The sequence below is a fragment of the Anopheles nili genome, chromosome 3 (assembly GCF_943737925.1).
Source record: "Anopheles nili chromosome 3, idAnoNiliSN_F5_01, whole genome shotgun sequence".
Taxonomy (NCBI): domain Eukaryota; kingdom Metazoa; phylum Arthropoda; class Insecta; order Diptera; family Culicidae; genus Anopheles; species Anopheles nili.
In genome coordinates, this window is record NC_071292.1 from 60,031,334 (window position 1) to 60,051,820 (window position 20,487).

The 20,487-nt window shown below is 46.9% G+C and overlaps 1 protein-coding gene across 1 annotated transcript in view; it reads right to left on the bottom strand.

Annotated features, from left to right (window-relative positions):
* The window catches only part of LOC128726600 (calsyntenin-1), a 70,064-nt gene that overhangs the window by 12,828 nt on the left and 36,749 nt on the right, over nucleotides 1-20,487 (bottom strand). The window contains exons 2-4 of the mRNA XM_053820414.1: nucleotides 10,150-10,289; nucleotides 3,587-3,705; nucleotides 2,746-2,821 (exon numbers count right to left, since the gene is read on the bottom strand). Coding sequence (XP_053676389.1) covers nucleotides 2,746-2,821; nucleotides 3,587-3,705; nucleotides 10,150-10,289 — 335 coding nt within the window. The remainder of the gene's footprint in view (nucleotides 1-2,745; nucleotides 2,822-3,586; nucleotides 3,706-10,149; nucleotides 10,290-20,487) is intronic.

The following is a 20,487-nucleotide window of genomic DNA, read 5'->3' on the forward strand; positions in this document are numbered from 1 at the left end:
TACAAGCGGCCCCTTCTTTGCAGGATACTTGGGTTCGCGTTTTCGCTTGGTTACCGCTCGCGCGTGCAGCAGTTTTGTTGGGAAGTTCCACATTTACCCAACTTCGCTTGCGGTGGAACGTCATTTTAATGCACATGGGCACGTTGTGCTAGAGTTGCAGGTAGCAAGGCCGACTTTATCTTAACTCACGCCTCGCATCCCTGGATGCTTTACCCTGCACGACGAGCCACCAGGATATGCAGTGGCGGAATTAATATTACTTTTATTATAAACCCACACTGGGCGCCCGCAAGTGGCGAACGATCGTAAAGGACCCAGCTTCGCATCGTTTCTGCACATGCACACGCTTGCACTCTACGTTCCGCTTCCGGTTGTACTCCTCTCGTTCTTGTTGTAAGTATGGCACCCAAACGGGAACCGTATCGGGACCGGAAACCGGAAACAATAGCCCGTAGAAGCGTTCCGGTGCTCTAGTATGGGGGGGTTTTGTACCGCAATCGAGCGCCACTTTTATCGCAACACCACGAAACAGGGTGCTGATAGGGCTGGAAAGCGGTTTGTTTGTTCCATCGATTATCGTTTGGCATATCAGTGCGAGCGACCGCAACACGACGATGCATTTCGGCGCGAAAACGGCCATTGTTTTATGGACGCAACATGCCTGCGGTGTATTAAATACCGTGCTAGGCCGAGTGGTGGTCCACTGCAAGCATAGACAGGATACACCTCGAAGGACGAAGCTTGAAACATCAGCTTTTTTCTACAATAGGCTTGCGGTTCTTTTGCTTGGGATGAATATTTGACACCGAATGATATCATGCACCCATATGAGAGTAGGTCAGTCTCGAGAGTGTATTTGACCCAACTTGATTTATAGCCACTTTTTCCGCAGACAAAAAATGGTATAGAGATACAAAAAGCTTCAGTAGAAGGAGAAGAAGAAAAATAAGTTACAATATTTTATTTATATTTGATCTAAGAACACAACCACGTTCCCGCTCCCCCGTCGACGGGATGATTACTTTTCAGTGACTCCCTGAAGTCCGGACGGTCGAAAGTACTTTGCATCCGCAGCGAACTTTTCCCCATCACCCGAAAAGTTTCCATCCAACTTTGGGCGACTGAAATGAATTCCTAATTCGCGCTGGTCCACACCGGGCTGGGATCTTTCTTCGTCAAGGAGTTACCGCGGACGGGTCGCGGTTTCACAATAAAAGCAACCCGCGATCGACCCGCTACGTAACGAACTCGAAACGTGCGGTTCCAGCTGATGGACGGATAGTAGCGCTTTTGTACATTTTTAATTGATTTTCCCAGCGATTAGATTCCCGTTTACACTGGCGTCCCCCTTTCGCTCCAACCATCCACCAGAATGATGGGTGATTTCCGAAATAAGCCAGAGTTGATCCGGTGGGTGGAAGCGATAATACGACAGAATGAAGCCGAATTGATGTGGTTCGCTTGACATTAATGCTCATCAAACATTTAATTCTATCATTTCGATCCGAGCGAAATGGGGGTTAAATTTGAGTGGATTTATACATTTTTTTTGTTTGAAAACATTTTCCGTTAGGTTTTGCGAGTTTTTTTTTTCCGGAATCGAAACCGAAGAAGATGACCTGAATGTATGTCTCCCGTAGACCCGTAACGTGTTTTAAAACCGATTATCAGAAACGGATCGAAACATTCAACGAATTTTGCCAAATTATTCAATACATTCGATTACGCAGAAATCATTTTCTCGTCTGTTCAGCCTTCTTTCCCTAGAGAAACCAATCGACATTTCGTTTCTGTCAACCTTCACACCGGTGTCGTTTGGTTGGAGCCATCATGTTCGTTATTCACCGCTAGAGTGTTCCCAGTAATGTTATCTTTTAAAATCCACATCCTCAATTACGGCGCCGCCGTTCGCTGAACGGTTTCTGCGTTCGCAGGAAGGTGGCTCCTTCAACATCGATGAAACCGACCCTTGAATTGGACCATTTTTATCCATCTCTTTACAAGCGAAAAATCAATAGTAGCACATTGAATTAATTACGAGCCAGCCGGGGCTACCGATCGGTTGCAAGTACGGTGGAAATGAAGGCCAGTAACAACGCGCAGCGGCCTACCGTTGGCCTTTCCAAGCGGGTATGTATGCAGCAGCGAGTAAATTGAGTTACTCCTGGCACACCATGGCGGGCTACGACGGCACAAAAAAAGGACATTCATTGAGTGTGCCCAATTTTCTTTGGCCCCCCTTTTCGGTGTTCGCTGTACGGACGTTGCCATCGTCTAGTGATGGGCTCTGCTAGCTCCTTCCTTGCTGTGGCAACAAGCAGCAGATATGCTCCACAGTGGAGGCGCCTGGTAGCCGAAGCGGCACTAATTCGCCACGGAAGATGGATGATGAATATTAAGAAACTTTCATCCATTCTCGTCCAATCCAATTCCGCAACGCATCCGCACACACACATACATATCCGACGCGGAGTATCGCTGAGTCGGTGGTGGGAAATAAATTACCAGCGTTCGGATTATTAGTTCGGTGACTTTTGGAGTGAGTACGAAGAAGCACTCACTAATTACTGGCAGGTTTCTTGGGCTTTTGCACACAGAGTTCGTGCCCGTGTCACAACGAGTTTGACGTACGTACCTCGGTTGCCATAGATACACCGGAGTGGGGACAGAATATGTGATAATCACTCCAGGAAAAAATGGCAAAAATAGTCCCAAAACCAGGAATACAAGCGCTTCGGGACTTACCTCTGTGACGTACGAAGGCTGCAGGAATGTTGGCGAATATTCATTAATGTCAATCACGGAGATGTGAACGCTCGCGCTGGAACGAAAGGTAGAGAACGAGAACATTGATGAGGATAGGAAAATCGCAATCGTAATCAGCCGACCAGCGGCGGCGCGCGGTATCGGCAGATGAAGGCAAACACTCTCTTTTTGGCCGGAGGTTTCACCGCGAGGTGAACGATAAGCAAGCGCAGGTTGTTGGCGCTGATGCCGTGGGAAGACAAAATACGAGATAGCAGGAAAGTGGCTCCATATTTCGCCTGTCAGATTAACTTTCGCTTTCGCCCTTCTCGAGTGATTGAAGCAGGTTTGAGGAAAGAGAAGATACGACGAAGGAAAAGAAAAAAAAAGAACGCCGGTCTCCTTTCGTGTCGTTATTTTCCGGCACAATTTTCACCTCAAATTGATTACACCGATTGCCGGTGTGAAAAGTGAACACATACTTTTCTGTGTTAACGATTCAAATTTTTCGTTTCGGTAGAGCAATTTAAAATGCTACATTTATTACGTTAAAGCAGGAGATTTGAGCTGAAGCATACGTGAAAATCGCACTCCGATCCAGGATAACGTTGTAACACCGTACCGCCTCTGGAGGTCGAACGGTGCAAATTGCGTTACATTTAAATTCATTCCGTTCGAATGGGGCGGTATCTCCCGAGAGTGCAATGAATCAGTGCAACATAAATTATGGGAATGTATTATTGGCATAAACCATAGCATACGTACAGGATGCAGGTGGTAATCTGGGATGAAGCAGGATCGAAATATCTTTTTTTAATTACAAAAACGCGAGTCAACTTACCTCTTCGAGTGCGATCCATCACAAAACACGGCGGTGATGTCGAATTTGTAGTTTTTCCGCTTTTCACAGTTTAGTGTCTTTTTCGCTTTCAGAATGCCGAGCTCGTTGACAAGCTCAATCTGGAAATGAAATGGGAGAAAAAGAAATTATTTAAATATCGAATGATAAGATAGCGCTCATTCAAATTCAAGTAGAATCAACGATATCGATAATGTCTGTAACGACTGCTAATGATTTATTGAATGTTCATAAATGCGAATTTTATATTAAGCGCATCTGTAAAAATCGAGCAAATATTTCAATGCAAAAAGACCAAAACGTGACGCCCAATTTGGGTCTGAGGAAACGCATCGATCAATTGTTTCAACATTAAATATTGTGATGAAAAAAAGTACATACAACCACTGTGCAAACACATTCATCTCGTGCAGTTGTAAATTTGATGCGTACGCGAATTTTCTCACGTGCTTGTATAGTTTTTATTCTGCGCAACACAGGATGAAATAACAAACGACTGAAACGACAATAATACCTACGGGAAATTCATAAATTTATTCCTTCATTTCCCGGTTCGCGACAAACGCAGAAAAAAGTGAGTGCATCCATCTGTTAATTGCAGATATTTTCCCCCCATTGTGTTCGGTCCTCGGTGTTATTAATGTTTTATGGTAGTTCTACCATTGGAAATCGCAAGGAAGCACCATAAACGGACAGCGCAACTTTTGCACTCGATCGATGCAGCTGACTATGCTTACAACTGGCATTCGAGAATCCCCACCACCCACAATGGTGGTGTATCTGCTATTTTATTCCGCACAATGGCGCCGAAGGCAAGAACAACAACGGGTGGGCGTGCAAAACAACCAATCAACTTTCGCGGAGCGCGGGAGAGAGTGGATTTAAATATCGTACAGTACGGGAAAGGACAACAGTGAGGATACGATTTTGCATAATTGCAAAATTCGGCATCGTCACTGGACGGGGAAACGAATCAGCATCCGGCTGAGGGCGGCTAAATGAAGCAGCATGACTAACGATGCTCGATGCGTGAAAACCGCCACCGGGTGCGAGTTGAAAGTTTTTTGGAAAGAGAGGTTGGTGCATTTCTCCCGATCCGTGGTATCGAAGTATATTTATGCATAAAGTTGAGCTTTTATTTCCCAAACATCCAATCGAAAACAACTGGAACTAACGGGGGCTGTAGTTCAATGATGTGCAGTTTTGCGGAGCTTTTGTGTAAAATTATGCGTTGCCTAATAATCGAGTGGAGATAGAGAAAACAATGAAAATAAGCTTGTTTATCTCTCACATACTTGTATAATTAGAAACCGTAAATAAGAAACAATTGATTGACTTATATCCGTGAGTACTACAACAAGTACAATTGAGCAATGGATTTTGTGTCTTTGCATTAAACACATCTACGTGGGGAAAATCGAAGAAGCTTATGCAAAGAAGACCTTCTAAACTACCGAGACAGGGGTGCATTCGCCGAAACATCGTCATCAAACTCGAAATTGTAGCATAAAATGTCATCCAGCCCGTCGTCGGCTAGCATTGTGACGGAATGGGCACCCGTTGGTATTCGACACCGGGGTCGGCAGCATGTTACCGAATGTTAGTGCACGGTGAACACGAGCGCACACAAGAGTTCACGGAATTTAACGTTCCTCCATCAAAATGCTAATCCGACGCAGCCCGAAAACGGCGTTTTCCCTGCTCAATCTCTCCCCTCCCACGGAGCAATCTGTTATTCTGGTGCATTTGTTTTCACTCGCCCTATTTCAGTGCGAGCAAAGTTAGCCCGAATGGTGGGCGAAGGCGGCAACAAGCGTGTTCCCAAAATCACAGCCATCCTCTACCAGCCACGGGGCCAACCCACAGGACCATCGAAACAAATCCATTTAGTTATTTGATTCACGTCACGACAGGTGGTGCCATGCAGCGGGATGATTCGAAGGCGATTAAAAATAAATTGATATTCTATCTCGCCCGCTCTAGCATCCTTCCCGAGCACCGAGATGTGGCCCACGGGCAGAGACGTGACGTCGAGGTTCATCACCAGCACTCGGTGTGCAGGGTGTCTTTTTGTGAAAGAACGCACGAAGGTGTCGTCTGCTTTGGTGAAGCGTCGAAACGAACATTGGCAGCCAGCGATTAGACGGTTCACCACGGTGGCGATGGCGCGGTTGGCCCACCTCAGGCTGTAAGCGTATTTGTACGCCTTTCACGAAGAAAGGCACATTTGCCCCTGGCGGTACTATTTCAGGCTACGAGCCTGCATCTACGAGTCTGGATTGTAGAGTAATTAAACGGAAATAGTTTCCCAAAAGTGGAGACGGTAATTGAATGTGTTCGCCCGCCGGGTTGACAATGGAGAGCGTTCTAAGAGGGATCGATCGAGCTGCTGTGCTTCGAATCAATCTGCTTGCACTATTATTCTTCTGCTATCTCGGGACGACATCGCGCCACCGAACAATCGTAAAAACGGTGTGAACTATTTCTGCCACCATGCGACAAAGTAGTTTCCGCCAGATGCTCGCTACGTGTTGGAATTGTAGAGCAACATGGCGTCGTTGTGCCACGAGTTCGTTCAGCAACAGGATATATTTCCCCCAAGCGTCGGGGCATTCCGTCGCCGAAAAGCTAGCGAATGTATAATTAATTAATTGTCGCTTGCATAATTCACATTTTCATAAAATAATTTTAGCTCACCGTATATTCAAAGTAAAAGGGGCGTGCGTACAAAGCCACACATACACACAAACGCGCTGATGACAAACCCCCCCAGTGTGTCTACGCTTTCAGCTGATGTCATCACCTTTAGTGGAGGTTTAAATCGCCCCATAGGTGGTAAAAGCGATGCGATATTAATTCTTACCACCCCCTGGAGAGGTGGCGATGGTTGGATATCATTTTTTTTCGGCTTGCTGTATGATTTTTTTATGACACTCAACCAGCTCCTGTGCATCCTCTCTACGTGTTCTTTGTGGCGGTTTTAACCAACCAACATTAAATGATAAAAAGTGCAACGGATGTGTTTTATCGTTCAGTGGGGTACACCATTCGTTAATCGCCAGAAACTTATCGCCATCTACCGCTCATACTACTCCAGGACCACGGTTGGAGGTCAGAACGAATGGAAAATGTTCCACCCTGTCCTTGCGTGGTATGGTTAGTCCCTCCTGCTGAGAGAACTGCTGCTAATGTGCGATGGCGGGCTTCTTCGGTTGACCCAGCTGCTGCTACCGCCTCTGCAGAGCGCATTCGGTGGACAATATTCGCACGCCTTCGGCATTGCCAACTCACCACACGTGAGCTCCACGTGAACACCAGGCTGCCGGGTTGGCAAGGTTCGTTAATTGTTCATTATATGCAATAATACTTCTGCCACCGAATGCAAGAAGGCTCCTCCGAGCGCGCAACGACACGGGAGCCATACACCTGCACGTCGGATCGCATTTCGCTCGTTAAAGCCGGATGTTCCGGTGCATTGGCCTGGGGGTGCAATAATGCGCGTTGAGGACACCGCAACCGCAAGACCATCCCGCGTGCTATCACGCAACACCGCAGAACCGCAAAACAGGACGTCATCCCGAGCCCGAGCCTTGGGCGGCCATGTGCATAATCGGTTTTCACATTTCCCGATGGTGGGTGGGCGAGTGGTTCTTTTTTTCTCTCCATAGTTCTCTTTCACCGTCGTTCAAAGCCAAAGCGACGACAAGGGAAGAATGTTTTGGATAATAAATTATCTAACATGTCTCTCGGCTCGCGTGTCCGCAAAACCCACGCCTGCACCCAAGGCGGAGGATAATTTTTCATACCTTAAGCAAATATCGGACGGAAGATGCTGTCGTTGGCGTGAACGATAGGTGGTAGAAAGTGGGTCAAAGGCATTTTCTCGTGGTACATTATCGTCACGGTTGCATGGCGTGGAACTAATTTCAGTCAGCTCAAACATGATCATAATGTGTTGCACTTTGTCTTTATCTTTTCCTGCTTGATGGGCCTCTTCTAACATTAGATTAGCTCGCAAATTTGCTACATTGTGCGCATTCAACATTTGTAGCACATGATCTTTGACAAGGCAGCTTTAATAGACCCCCGCGTGGGCCATTTTACTCTGAGCTCAAACAAGAGCGATGGCACATTTTTCTTAAGCTAACTTTTCAAACAAGAAACGCACCGTTGCTTAGGAACGGAAAAGTTAGCTTATGTACCGAAGTTTTACTTTGCTTCAGGCTTCTTGACCAGGGTGACTTTTGATTATTGATTTCAATCGCCACCCCAACGCGAAAGAGCAAATTTTATTCTCGAACTCGAGGAACCGTTTCTTTTCGCACGCGCACAGCCGATATTGTGCAGTTGAATACGTGTTTTTCCGAATTGGAAAGAAAATCCTGTGAACGAGAAATAAAATCCAACGGCGGTACGATTTCAGACAGCGCGCTCCCTGGGCTTCGAGGAGCGAGCTAGCTAGAGGCGTTTTCCATTCGAACGCCATCGAAACACAACGGTCGTATCTTCTTTCCCTGCTCGTCAGCGATCCGTCATTCGCGCGAGGGCTCGAAACGCGAAGCTGAGAGTGGGGAGTCTTCCAGTCCCTTCGATTCCTTCGCTAATACCTAGCAACACTTATGCTAATGACCATGGAACCAAGTCAGGCGGCTTTCGGTGGGTGTTGGTTGTTAAAGCTCCAGCCTCTTTCTCTTTCGCTCTCTATCTTTCTCATTCGCACAAAGCAACACGACAGCATCAATCTTCGCTTCACCGCCTCTTCTATTCCACGCGAGGAGCAGATGATTGTAAATAAACGTGTACTACCTGCCTGCGAGTACATAACATTACGGCGCGAGAAGCGCCAGGGACGGGTACAACGAGGAGCGAAAAAAGTAACGAACAAGACGTCCTTCAAGCAGGGCTGGCCGTAGTACGAGCATTAAAAACCCATGCTCTAAATCAACACCCAGCGCGAGGAAAGATCCCTTAGTGGGGGTTGGACTTCACTGGAATGGAAAAGTGGAGCGAACAATAATAGAAAAAAAGCAACACGAACAAACAGTCCTACCTGCAAGCAAATGTGCCGTTGGATTGGGACGGCCTCATTACGGCGGACATCAAGGCATAATCATTTGCGCTAATTACCGGAGGGGCCTACGGGTTTTGGGGAGACTGGGAGATGGAGAACTGGTACCAGGAATCTAATTTCGATGCTCCAAAGCCCAGCTCCCAATAGTCCATACGACCAACCCTGGACGAGGCGACCATCGTTAGCGAAAGGCAGGTCGTTTCGGCGGATGTTCGCCTTTTTTTCTCCGTGCAACATCCTCCTTGCCAGCGTGGATCGCGAGGGAGGCGAGTTTGCATAAATTTCAGATACAGTGTGATGAAAATAAAACAGATCCCCGTCCCACCAATCATACGGCTAAGCGGGACCCTTCCAAGCCGTCGTGGTGGCCCTTATCCGGCAGCTTAGCAGCAATTTCAAGTGGATATTCGTCAGTAAATACGATACCGTTTAGGGGGAAAAAGCAACAGCAAAAAAAACGAACCGAACAAAACCCCATCGAAAACCGGCCATAGGTTGGGCGGATGTATCTGAAGGACTGATGGGTTGAAGGACGCTGCGAGCCGAACGACTGAAGAACATAATCGAGCTGCTTATGCCGGGACCCAACGAGATGAAAAGGATGAAGTTTCTTATCTTCGGCGATGGGCTCGAGCGAGGAAAAAATCGAGAAAAGAGATTACGACGCTTTCGACAGCCGAAAAGCTGAAGATGACGACGACGTCGCCGATTGGACAAAACGGAGCTATGATCCGTTGTCCAGCAGCATCATGGCGGGGCTAGTAACGTAAAAGAAAGTATCTGTGGAGTGAAAATAGACAAGAGAAATCTAGCAATTTCCATTGCCGTGTGTTTGACGTCCGATGCCGTGTGGCAAAAAGGACATTGGCCATTCTCGTCGAGGCACCACTGGTTGGGGAAAAGAACCGTGGAAAAGTCTTGATATATGAAGGCCATAAGACGGGCTACATTCTTCGCTAGGGCGGTCGAGCGTCGGCCGAAAGTGAGCCAGGAATAAAGCAGCTCCGACGCGCGGAAAATGCACCGAAAGCACGTCGGCCAGTCGCTTGGACGAAGGCATTTCTGGGAAGTGGACACCAAATGGCGACACGCGCGACTTTTTCGCAAAATCGTGCCACTTTGCCGGGTGTACCTGTGCGCGGAGTGTTTCGACTTCGTTATCGATGGGACGCGTTCGCAATACCGACGACTAGAGGGTGTCGTGTTCTTTTGACGCCAACGGACGAATGGAAAATCGATCGATTTTTGCTAACGTACTTCATTTGGCAGTCGTTTCCGAAACCCATCAGAGTAATGATTTGTACTAATGGATGCGCGCGAAATTAATTTGCTCATTCTGTACGGTTCGGCAAGGAGCCCAACATTTCGTGCAATTGATAAAATTTGCTTGCGTATACTATCTATTCCATCACTTTTAGCATTCATGCTACGCTATATTTTACTGTTAGATAGGACGTGGAGAAATGATACATACCTGAAAGGGAATTTCCTTGCTCTTTTTGATTATGTGAAACCCGCAGATCTTGGACTCGTCGACTTTGATCAACGGCGTTATCTCGACGAATGTTTCGTTTTCCTTTATCAGCCCATGGTACGAGTTTTCCAACACGCGCTCTGCAATTTAAAGAAGAAAAAACAAACAGTGAATACATTGAAATACATTGAACAAAAAATTATAAATGCGGTGTTTTCCTGAGAGGTTTATAGCTTTTTTATTCATAAGAATGCATTAAAAGCAGAGCTAATTAAAGGACAACATTATTCCGCGAGCATTTATAAAGCCACCATTACATTGAAAAGGCCAAAGCTTTCGCGGAACGATGCAGATGTAAAATAATGTGGGTGAATTTTGAGCTCATTAAAAGCTTCCCCGAGCTGATTGGGCTAGTTTCGTGTTTGCGGAACTGCATTGTATGAAGGTGCAATGAGGTGCATCGTTTCGATGATTAGTTTTCCATCAGCATCGTTTGACATGGGTCGACAAACAAGCTCCTCTTTGCATGCCGCGGTTCGGCTCCAAAAACAGAATTATTAATTGTAGTTCGTTACGACGCAAGGTATCGCATTTTCCTCGCATTATAATTACGAAATTGAGAACATTACACAGCAAATCTATGAATACTGGGCAAAAAATAAAACACGACATCACGGCACACCGCCGCGTAACACACCGGAAGGCACGTTCGGAATTTAGCAGGCATTTTCTGGACTTCCGAATGCACCCACAAATTCCGCGAGTCGTTCCAGCGAGCAACCATCCATCCACGGTCGGATGGTCTCTTTTCTACGACCGAAAAACGCCAACCTCGGAAGCGGCACCCTCATTTCGACGTTCTGGTGGTCGGACAAACCACCGGAACACGCGTGCTTGCACGAACGCCGGATCCGGCTATCGATATCCATTATGGAACCACAAATATTTTCCCACTGTAATTGGGAGTCGGTGAGTGTTGGAATTTACGTTACGCTGCGACAGAACGCTCCGGACGACACGCTGTGCCAACAGCAGTGCGCGTAAAACCGTCCACCGGGAACGGGGTTCCTTTCAACGAAAGGATCCTATTTGTGCAGTGTGTGCAACACATTTATTTGTATGAGAAAGGCAAACACGGTGGTGATCATTATCGGTGCATCTGAAACTCGAAACCACGAATCAGACGTAAAGTTTCAGTGCTTGAGTATTGCACGAATTTGGATTCAGATAATATGGATAAATTTTTGGCATAACATTTTCGCTCAAAATTTGATTTAAACTGCTATACTAAAATTTGTGCCACAGAAGGCAAACAAAATAATTACTTATCCAGACTGTTCAGAGACATTTCTTCTATTGCCTCCTGTACGAATTCACCCTAACGACCAAGGGGAAGTTATCAGAAGCATAAAAATCTCTTTTGATTTATTGTAAACCCCCCAGCGAATAAATCAATCAAACAAACTGAACGTAACATAAATCCCCACAAAATGGAGCTTAACTTGCATTTTACCGACCAGTGACGGTTTCATGGAGGGATCTCGTCCAAATTCTCCAATCCGGCCAGTCTTTTCTCCTACCTATCGGTTTGAGCTTAGGAACGCACCAGCTCCATTTTATCGAGCTATCGATTCCCGGACATGGTCTCGGATGGATGCAAGAGAGTGGGAAAATCGCAGGAAATAAATTGCCAATGCTTGGAACCGGCTTGACTTGAAATCGCCCAGACGTGTGTGGAAGCGTGCGTTACGATAAGCATTCGACGATTGGACGGACGAAGTTTTTCCAAGTATGTCCGCCGTAAGCTCAGGGAAACAGGGAAAGAACAACATTGGCACCCATTTTATTGTGCTCGTGATTACCAGCGAACGATGCGGCAACCAGACGAGACAAGCCAATGTCGAGAGTCCTGTTTTTTCCCTCTCACGACCGATAAAGAAAATGCATGGTGAGATTTTAATTGCTTCCGTGTCCATTCATTCTTGCACAGCTTCCAGGATCCGGTACCACAAGCTGTTGCTATTAAACACGGATTTGACGAATCGAAATCGCATCCAATGCTTAGAAGCGGAGGTGATGCCCTTTTCAACTGCAACACAAATAAACAAGCAACCTCCATGTACACGCTCTGACTGAGCAGGAGAAGAAAACTGCCTGAAACACTCGATCCAATATTGCGCCGGGTGAGACAAAAAACAATCAAGAACTAGAGATGCAGCCAACCGGCGGTTGAAGAGTCGCACTTTAGCCGAGAATTAAAACAGATTACGTGCCCTATGGCACAAATAGTCAAACCACAGCCCCTGGGGTTGGCTCCGGCTGCCATGGTTTTCCAGTTTTTCTATCTTCTTTATATCTTCCAATTTTCACGCCTCCGGTTGCGCGCGCGCACACACACACACACATCCACCCACGGGTGTATAATAAAATCCCCAGCTTAGCACCTTCTTAAGCGGCACACGGGAGTGTAGGGGAGTCTCAATTTTCCCGGCGCACCAAACCGTGCGAACCGAAACCCTACACACACTCTTACCGCCCGCCGGCGCGGCCACTGATCGATAGTGGACTTTTCCGTTCGACCAGCTGCAAGGTGTCGACGTACGCTGGAACGCCTCTTCAGGGCTGCAGCGCAGCAACCGTAAAAGTGCTGAAAGAAGTCGAACGAAAAAAAAAGGAACTGAGCTCCACCGCTGCAAGCAGGGAAAAACTCGAAACGGAAAGTGTCAACGGTTCCCCTCTCCGTATGCGGCTGCTCGGCCGGCCGGTGTTGCTTTCGCTGACAGGCCAGGTTTCGGGAAATGTTTCGTTTTATTTGTTGTTTTGGGTTGTGTCGCAATGAAATCGGAGCAGGTGGGGTGAGCGTATTTCGTTAACCCTTGGGTTACGAGTAGGTTTATCGTTCGGCGATCGCAGGAGGCCAAAAACGCCAATTCATCAAAAAGAAAATGATGCCGAACTAAGGAAAACAGTTGTTATGTTTTGTAAGAAACATTGTTAATATTGACTTCAAACTAGCAAAACGAAACACGTACGAATTTGTTTGCATTTAAACTAAAGACATTTGACAAATTGTGGATTTAATTCCTTTAAACGAACAAATGTATTTTTTTATACAGAAAAAAAAACAATGAAAAAATAATCATCTAGATTTTAAAGCTTCATTCAAGAGATTCGATGAAAAATATGTCCCATTAAGCTGGTCGCCAGAATGGTCGCTTCAATACCGTTACTCCACGGAAAAATTCGACCAAAATGTCCCACTGCGAGGGTATTATTGGCGTTCCAAGCTGGCCGCGTTTAAAAAAAAGACAAAAAAGCCAAAAATCTAATCATAAAACCAATACCCCATCACGGAACCCGTGGTCTGTTTCCGTTCTCGTGGAACCGAACGAGAATGCAAGTCCTCCCCTCATTTTTGCTTTGGCGGTGCAGCGGCGCGACGACATGAAAAGAAAGTCCCCAACACCGTCGCGGGCAGTTGGAACGTTGGCGTGCCCAAAAATAAATAACGACGGCACGCCACCAAAACACAGGAACACCACCCACCGATACATTAACGAAGCGGCCCAGAAGTAACAGAAAAAATTGAGATAAATGAAGCAACCCACCCGTGGGGGGTTGTGGTGCTGGGGAGACAAAAAAAAGCAACAAACATTGGCTCGATTGGCGGTCGTCGCATCGAACCGACGAGAGTTCGGTCCCCACAAGTGATGACTGCACCCATGGCGTCGTCTTTGCCGTTCGCGAGGACATCGCGCGCGCGTTCACGTGGGAGTAGAGCGCGATGAGATAAAAATGAATTCACCGGAACGAAACCGGATTTGGCCGAAACGGAGGGAGTGTTGGGGATGGACGTCATGATGGGATAAGGTTTCCCGGTTGTTGGAAGGGCGCGTACGAGAAACGGTGATTTAGCGGGAGGAAAACGGGACATCGCAGGGAGAAACCGGTTCGAAGAAAATCGAATGACACCACCATCTTTTCTGCCACCTCGAACGGAAAAGAGGAAGCCGAATTGAATTTCTTTTTGGGGTCAGTATTAATCACCTATTCTTGCGCGCGGACATAAATCAATGTCCCCGAGGCGGTAAATGTTCGAAATTAGAAGTTGACTCAGGGGATAGCTTCAGTGAGCTGATTGTGACTCTTGAGGTCGAAGAACGTAAGGCGTGGTTTCGAACCAATCTTCGATGATGGATGCTTTTAGAGCTTAAAAAGAGTGTCGGGTATAATTAGTAGTCATTTGTAGTCTTCCTTTAGAAAAGGGGTACATTTTGAAGGCAAGGTAAATTCGATCTATTCAAAAAAAAAAAACAAAGCGTGAAAGAGCGCGCGCTACTCGTTAAACCTCTGGCATGATTTAATTTCTAGTATCTCATTACCTACAGATAAATAAATTGCCACAACGAGAACAAAAAATAGTAAATCACTCTCGTTACGATGCTTACAAGAAGATAACAACCAATTTTCTTACGACATCGTCGGGACCGCCACACGAAAGATAACGTGCGAAACGAGCCACGGCGCGGCGGTAAAGTCATGATTGCATTTATTCAAATGAGATGCACCCCATATTAGCCCGACCGCCGTGTGGGATGCGGTGATGAATAATAAAACACATCCCGGGCGCGCGCATGATGGTGTTGTTCTACGTCGTATCTTCTTCTGCTGAGCCAGGTTCTCGACTCTTGAATCATCTTCACCGCCACCCGGGAAAGCCACAGGAAGGGATGAGATGTGGGATTGTAAATTTTATGCCTTGCATCGCGGCGCAAAGAAGGAGTAACAGCGAAAAGAAAACACGCCTGCAATAGACTATTGACTAATTGTTGCGCTGACAGCGCCAACAGCGAACGACGAGAGACAGCAGTGAGTCCCTTCCAAAGGCTCATGGGGTTGACTTTGATGGGCCATTCGTGGTGGCTAAAACGTGTTAGGAGAGCTCGGCGGCTCGTTCGTCCTCTATCTCTTTCGCGCCTTAAAGCGTTTATGCAAATAAGGACCTTCCCATTTGAGGCTGGCAACCACACGTTTGGTGCTTGAGAAACGACCGTCGAAGGGTCTTTTCGTCACATCCTGGCGCCGAGAGCTGGAGACACTGGCTCGAGTAGTGAAAAATCATTTTCCACCATGTTTTTTTCCCTGTGTTTCTTTCGCGTCGCACCCACATCCACTCAGCAAACAAACTTCACCTCATTGTGTAAGGTTGGCTGAAGCTGCTTTTGGTGCGAAGGCAGAGCGAGCTGCAACAGTGGCACAAGGAGTCCCATACAGCAGCAAGGCCAGCAAAGAAGGCAAAATAGAACAACGGCAATCGGCGGAGTAGCAGCAGCAGTAGTCTTGCCGCACAACCTCCACACTGCGGAAGCTTTACACAATCGTTTTACATACATAATCCCGCGTCTAATGCTATGCATAAATTGTGCCTTCCGACGGGATCGCCCGTTGATGTTGGTTCGCGAGCTTTTCCCTGTTTCCGCCATCGTGCGGGTCGCGCAGGCCGGGGAAAATAATAACGCAATATCTAGACACATGCACGAGAATGGCAATATATCTCGCAACGCCACCGGCGGGTTCTCGTTGGGATCACTTCAGATCCCGGCGATCCCGCTCGTATCTCTGGTGTGTTTACGGAGATCCATCTGGTGCAGGCTGACGATATTGCAGAAGCTTTGCAACATTCTGCAGCATGAATGCAGCAGTCGGTGGTCGAAAGAAAATTGCTGCAAACAAACAGTCTTATACACGACTAGCAATAGTCAATAGCAAGCAAGCTATAGGAGCAAAGTGGTAAAAGATCCAATATTTTCAGCAAATTCTTAATTGCAAACGAGGTTGAATTCCTAATTCCCCTTAAGCCACTCCCAATCTTGACCCAGTTCTTTTCGAGTGCCCTTTTACAATTACGCGTAATGTTCATTTTTCCAACTGATGTGTTTTCCCATTCATTTGATATGCAATGTGTGTTGTAACTCACCACATCCTTTGAGGAAACTTAATGTGGCATGCAAAAGCCTCGAAAAGCTGTGAGATTTTCGTGATTTTCTCTTTGTTCGTTTTTCATTTGTTTCGTTCACTTTTCGTCGGAATAGTAACCTCCCCCAATATGCCTCGGATGGCACAGCACCGTGTCAGCATCCATTTCGGCAAGACTCATCTGCTAGTGCTTTCCCCAACACGGATGCGGAGCGGCGTACTTCCCTATGGCGAATTCAACCCAGTAGCTTTGAATGAAAAACCTTTGTACTTTAAAGGATCTGACATTTTCGTCATGCTATTGTAATATTTTTCGGTGCCGAACGGGCAAACCGGGCGACCTTTCCTTTCGTGTTACGCCACGGTCAGCTAACTCCGTTGCCACGATTGGCGACCTAGTGGAAAGCACGTTTACATTCTATCACTCTCTCGCTCCATTTCTACGGACTTCGGGGTCTGATGGTAGCATATTATTCTCATATTTCTTGCGGGAATTTGGCCTGTAACACTTTTACAATGACAATGATGCAGATTTTCCGCCACATAACGGAGGAATAAGAAGCAAACCCCCAAACGAAATGTCCTTGCTGGGTTGCGAAAGCGAAACGAGCTTGCATACTTCAACCCTCCCCGCTAGCGTTATCTCACTCGTTCGTTTTTTATTCATACAGAGCTCCCGCTGTCAATGCCAGAAAAATGGCGAACACGGAAGCATAAAAGCGTGTACCAGTCAGTTCCCTTTCCGATGTTCCGCACATAGCTAGGCTCCGAATTTGGTACCACTAGAAGAAGAACACCCTTCCCGTGGGCTTCCTGTACCACTTCCGCAAACCTTTCCGAAGGGTTAGCAGCAGCCACCCGCGGAGTGTCGCAAAAGTTCAAGCACAAACGCCAATGGGCACACATAAAACGGAATGGTTGTATTACATTATGTTCTATATTATGTCAATATCCTTGCCGTGCTTTCGTTTCCCGCGCGTCATGGTGTGCGGTGCACCCTGCCGACCTAAATTACATCTCCGCCCGGGGTTTGGCTAGTTTCCTTTCGGTGTCTCCTCGTCGAAGCGCAGAAATATTCCGCGCTCGAATGGGTCGAGATTTTTCTCGTGTTTTTTTCCTTTTGCTGCCCTTTAGCCAAATACATTCCGGTAACCAGCCATACCGGGGCTGAAATCGTGCGAGTGTGGTGAGGAAATTCAGGAACTTTTCCTTATACGTCTTGTGCTCTACAAGCTCCACGCCCGGTAATGAGATTTGTTTGACGATGTTCTATTCTTAATCCTTTAAAATGAAATTGGTGTTTTTTATAACATCTCGGCGGGTTAGCTTCCGCTTTCGCCGGGAACAACGTGGGGGATGAGAAAAAGAACACGACCCCAAAACTGAAGACACGATTTGAGAAGCATCAAATAAAATCAAAAGTCCATAAAAAAGACACAACCAGAAACCTTTATACATATTTGATAGTGACGACAATTGGAAAAAGAACCACGTGCTTGCAATCCCACGCATCCGTCGCTATTTATTGCATTGCATGCATATCGGAACGACTTTCTTGGCTCGGAATAAATCCACAAATATTTGAGAAATATTTCACGTGGTTGTTTGCGACGATATCACGTTCAGAGCCCCCGAGAGCCACAAGCTTGAAAGTGTTCCCCGTTGCAATCCACTTGCTGCAGCAGCGTTTCTCGTTCTGTTTTCCCACCAAACACAAAGCTTATCAAACCCTTCGTGGGGATTCTCTCCCTAACTGCGCGCCGCTGCACCGGCTGGTCCCGGAAGCTTGGTTGCAATTACCGTACCATACACCGATAGAACAAACAAACAAATACCGGTGAGATGACAATATTTTGCCAAACCCCGCACGCATCCTGCCCTCTTTCTCTATTAGCCGACGTGAACGAAGCCATCGTGGGGTGAAGCAACAGGGTGTTTGGTTTCTTCGAAATAAAAAAAAAATATCAAACACACACACTGAAATCATGGCCGATGTCGCGACCGAAGAGAAAAGAGACCCGTGTGGGCGGTCTACCACCCACTCCACGGCGCCGGAGAAGAGCAAGATAAATGAGTTTAGTATGTAAACAGCGGTGATTTCAGCACACTGACACGGGGCTCCTTATCGGCGCCACCGAAAGCATCCCGGCCGGTGCAACGTTGAACGGTTTTTGAAACACATCCCTCGCAACTGCAACAAGGCGGAGCAAAAGGGACTAAAAATATAAATGCTCTGCGCAGGAGAGTGCATCGCCACAGACACGAGGGCGACCCTTATACGGGATGATGGACTACCCTTTCTTATTTCTTGCTATTTTTTTTGCTGTTAAGGTTTGATCTCTTGTGGCCCGAGCAAGCCGTCGGGCGTTAAACAAAGCAAAATCGCCCTCTTCCTTCACCTTGACGGGTCATGCACGATTCAAAGCGTGAATGCACTTTTCCTAATGAAAGAACATTCAACATAAACATGCTCCCTCAATCCCAGGCGCATTTCGTTTGGGCGTACAATATGATATTGCGAGGGATACGTGAGATGGGAAAGCAAAAGGTCTCAGAGATGCCTTAAAGAGAGCCCTCGCTTTGGAAAAGTTAGAAATTATGGATTTGGTTTGGCGTTAAAGCAACAGACATGCTACCGAATGGAACTAACGTCCCACAACTCCGTTCGGCCGGTAATTTAATTACGAATACAAACAAAAAACCTCGAACAAATATTTCTCGATCGCACTGGATGGGATGTGACTTTTCCCCACCGGTGTTCGTTTTCCCCTTGAGAGTCTCGCATATTTCGCTAGCGGGAAAGCGTGTGTTGGCGTGTTGTGTGAAAGGAAGGTTATGTTCGAGCATAGAAAAATTGATGAAATTTATTTATGTACCCACACCACAAAGTCCCTGCAACTGCGGGCAAATAAAAATCGATCCATGTGCGGCCATTGACCGTACATCGAAAATCGTGCACTGAAATTGCTGCTTTGTAAATGTGCTGTTTTAGTTCTGGCCATGGGCGAAATAAATCATTTTCCATCTCTCCGACGGAGTAATGATTTTGCTTCTATAAAAAAAAAACAAACTCAGGTCTCACATTTGCGTCAAAAGTTGGCGAGGCGTGTTACCCGAGAAATGACTGTGGAAAATGTACAGCGAAATCAGAGCTGGCCACACATTTTCCCCGTGAAACGAAACGCGGCTGAATGAAAGAACGACGAAACTGGAACCGAAATGGCACAGAATGCGGTGGAGCAATGTGTAACGTAATCATTATTTCAGACTTTCTGCGACAACAGCAGTGCCACACGCAAAGGTCGTCCGAAGGGTCGCTCAAGAAGGGCCCAAGAGAAGCATGTGGGAGCATGGGTTCTTGGAATGATTTGAAGGCATTTCGTGCACGCCTCAAGTTACTCGAGCCGTCCCAGCTTCGAAACCCGGTCGGGGCGCTCCAACAGGCGCCCTAAGACCGGAGGGAAAAGTCGGAAAACAGTGAGCAGACTTAAGCCTAAAAACATTGGGACGGTCCCCGTTGGCCGGTCATTTTCTTCCCAAGGTCAACACTGAAGAGCCCAATAAGTGGCCGGAGCTCGCAGTCCATTTCTAATGGGAAATAATGCCGGGCTTAGAGAGCCGACTGTGCTCTGGTTTACGGTGGCCGACCTTAGCCGAGCCGGGATTATGTACATGGAAAAGTATTGATTTTCTGTTCACAAACAGCCCCCGGCGGAAGCGGAGACTTAACCGCACGCGCTAGGCGTTGGGAAGCTTCGAATCTCCTCGGTCCAACCCACTTGTCCTAGGTTAAGTAGCACCTTTTGACGATGTGGCACACCAGCTGGCGGAATGGAGCAAATAATTGATAGCCCCTCCGTAACGAAAAAGAAAAACTCTCACGCGTCGGGACCGATGATTGATTCATAAAAATTAACTCAACCTAACGACCGAACGCCCCGACTCCGAACGATAAAATGACACGTTTCATTTCAGTTCTTTATGATACGCCACCTTATCCGGACCCGGCGAAAGTCTTAGTTTTATTGGACCGGCCGGAAAAAAAATCTGACGAAACTCCAACCGAAAAGGACATTTCACAATGCGACACAAAGCAAGACGGTTCACCGAGCCAAACTTGAAGGGGTGAGGCCCAGCTGCGGCACGGAACCAGGGGAAGCGTCTAGAACCTCCCTTTGTTCACCATTTATACGTAACCACACTTCCCCGGACCCACGGGGATATTTCGGCTACTGTTTATTTCAATTTAGTTTGCCGTCTTTCTCCCCGAAGGGTTTCGTGTTCGTTCAACTCGTCCATATTCAGCTCTAGCCTCTCCGACGTTCTGCTTTGGGCGGTCACGTTTTTATCGATTTGGCTGAA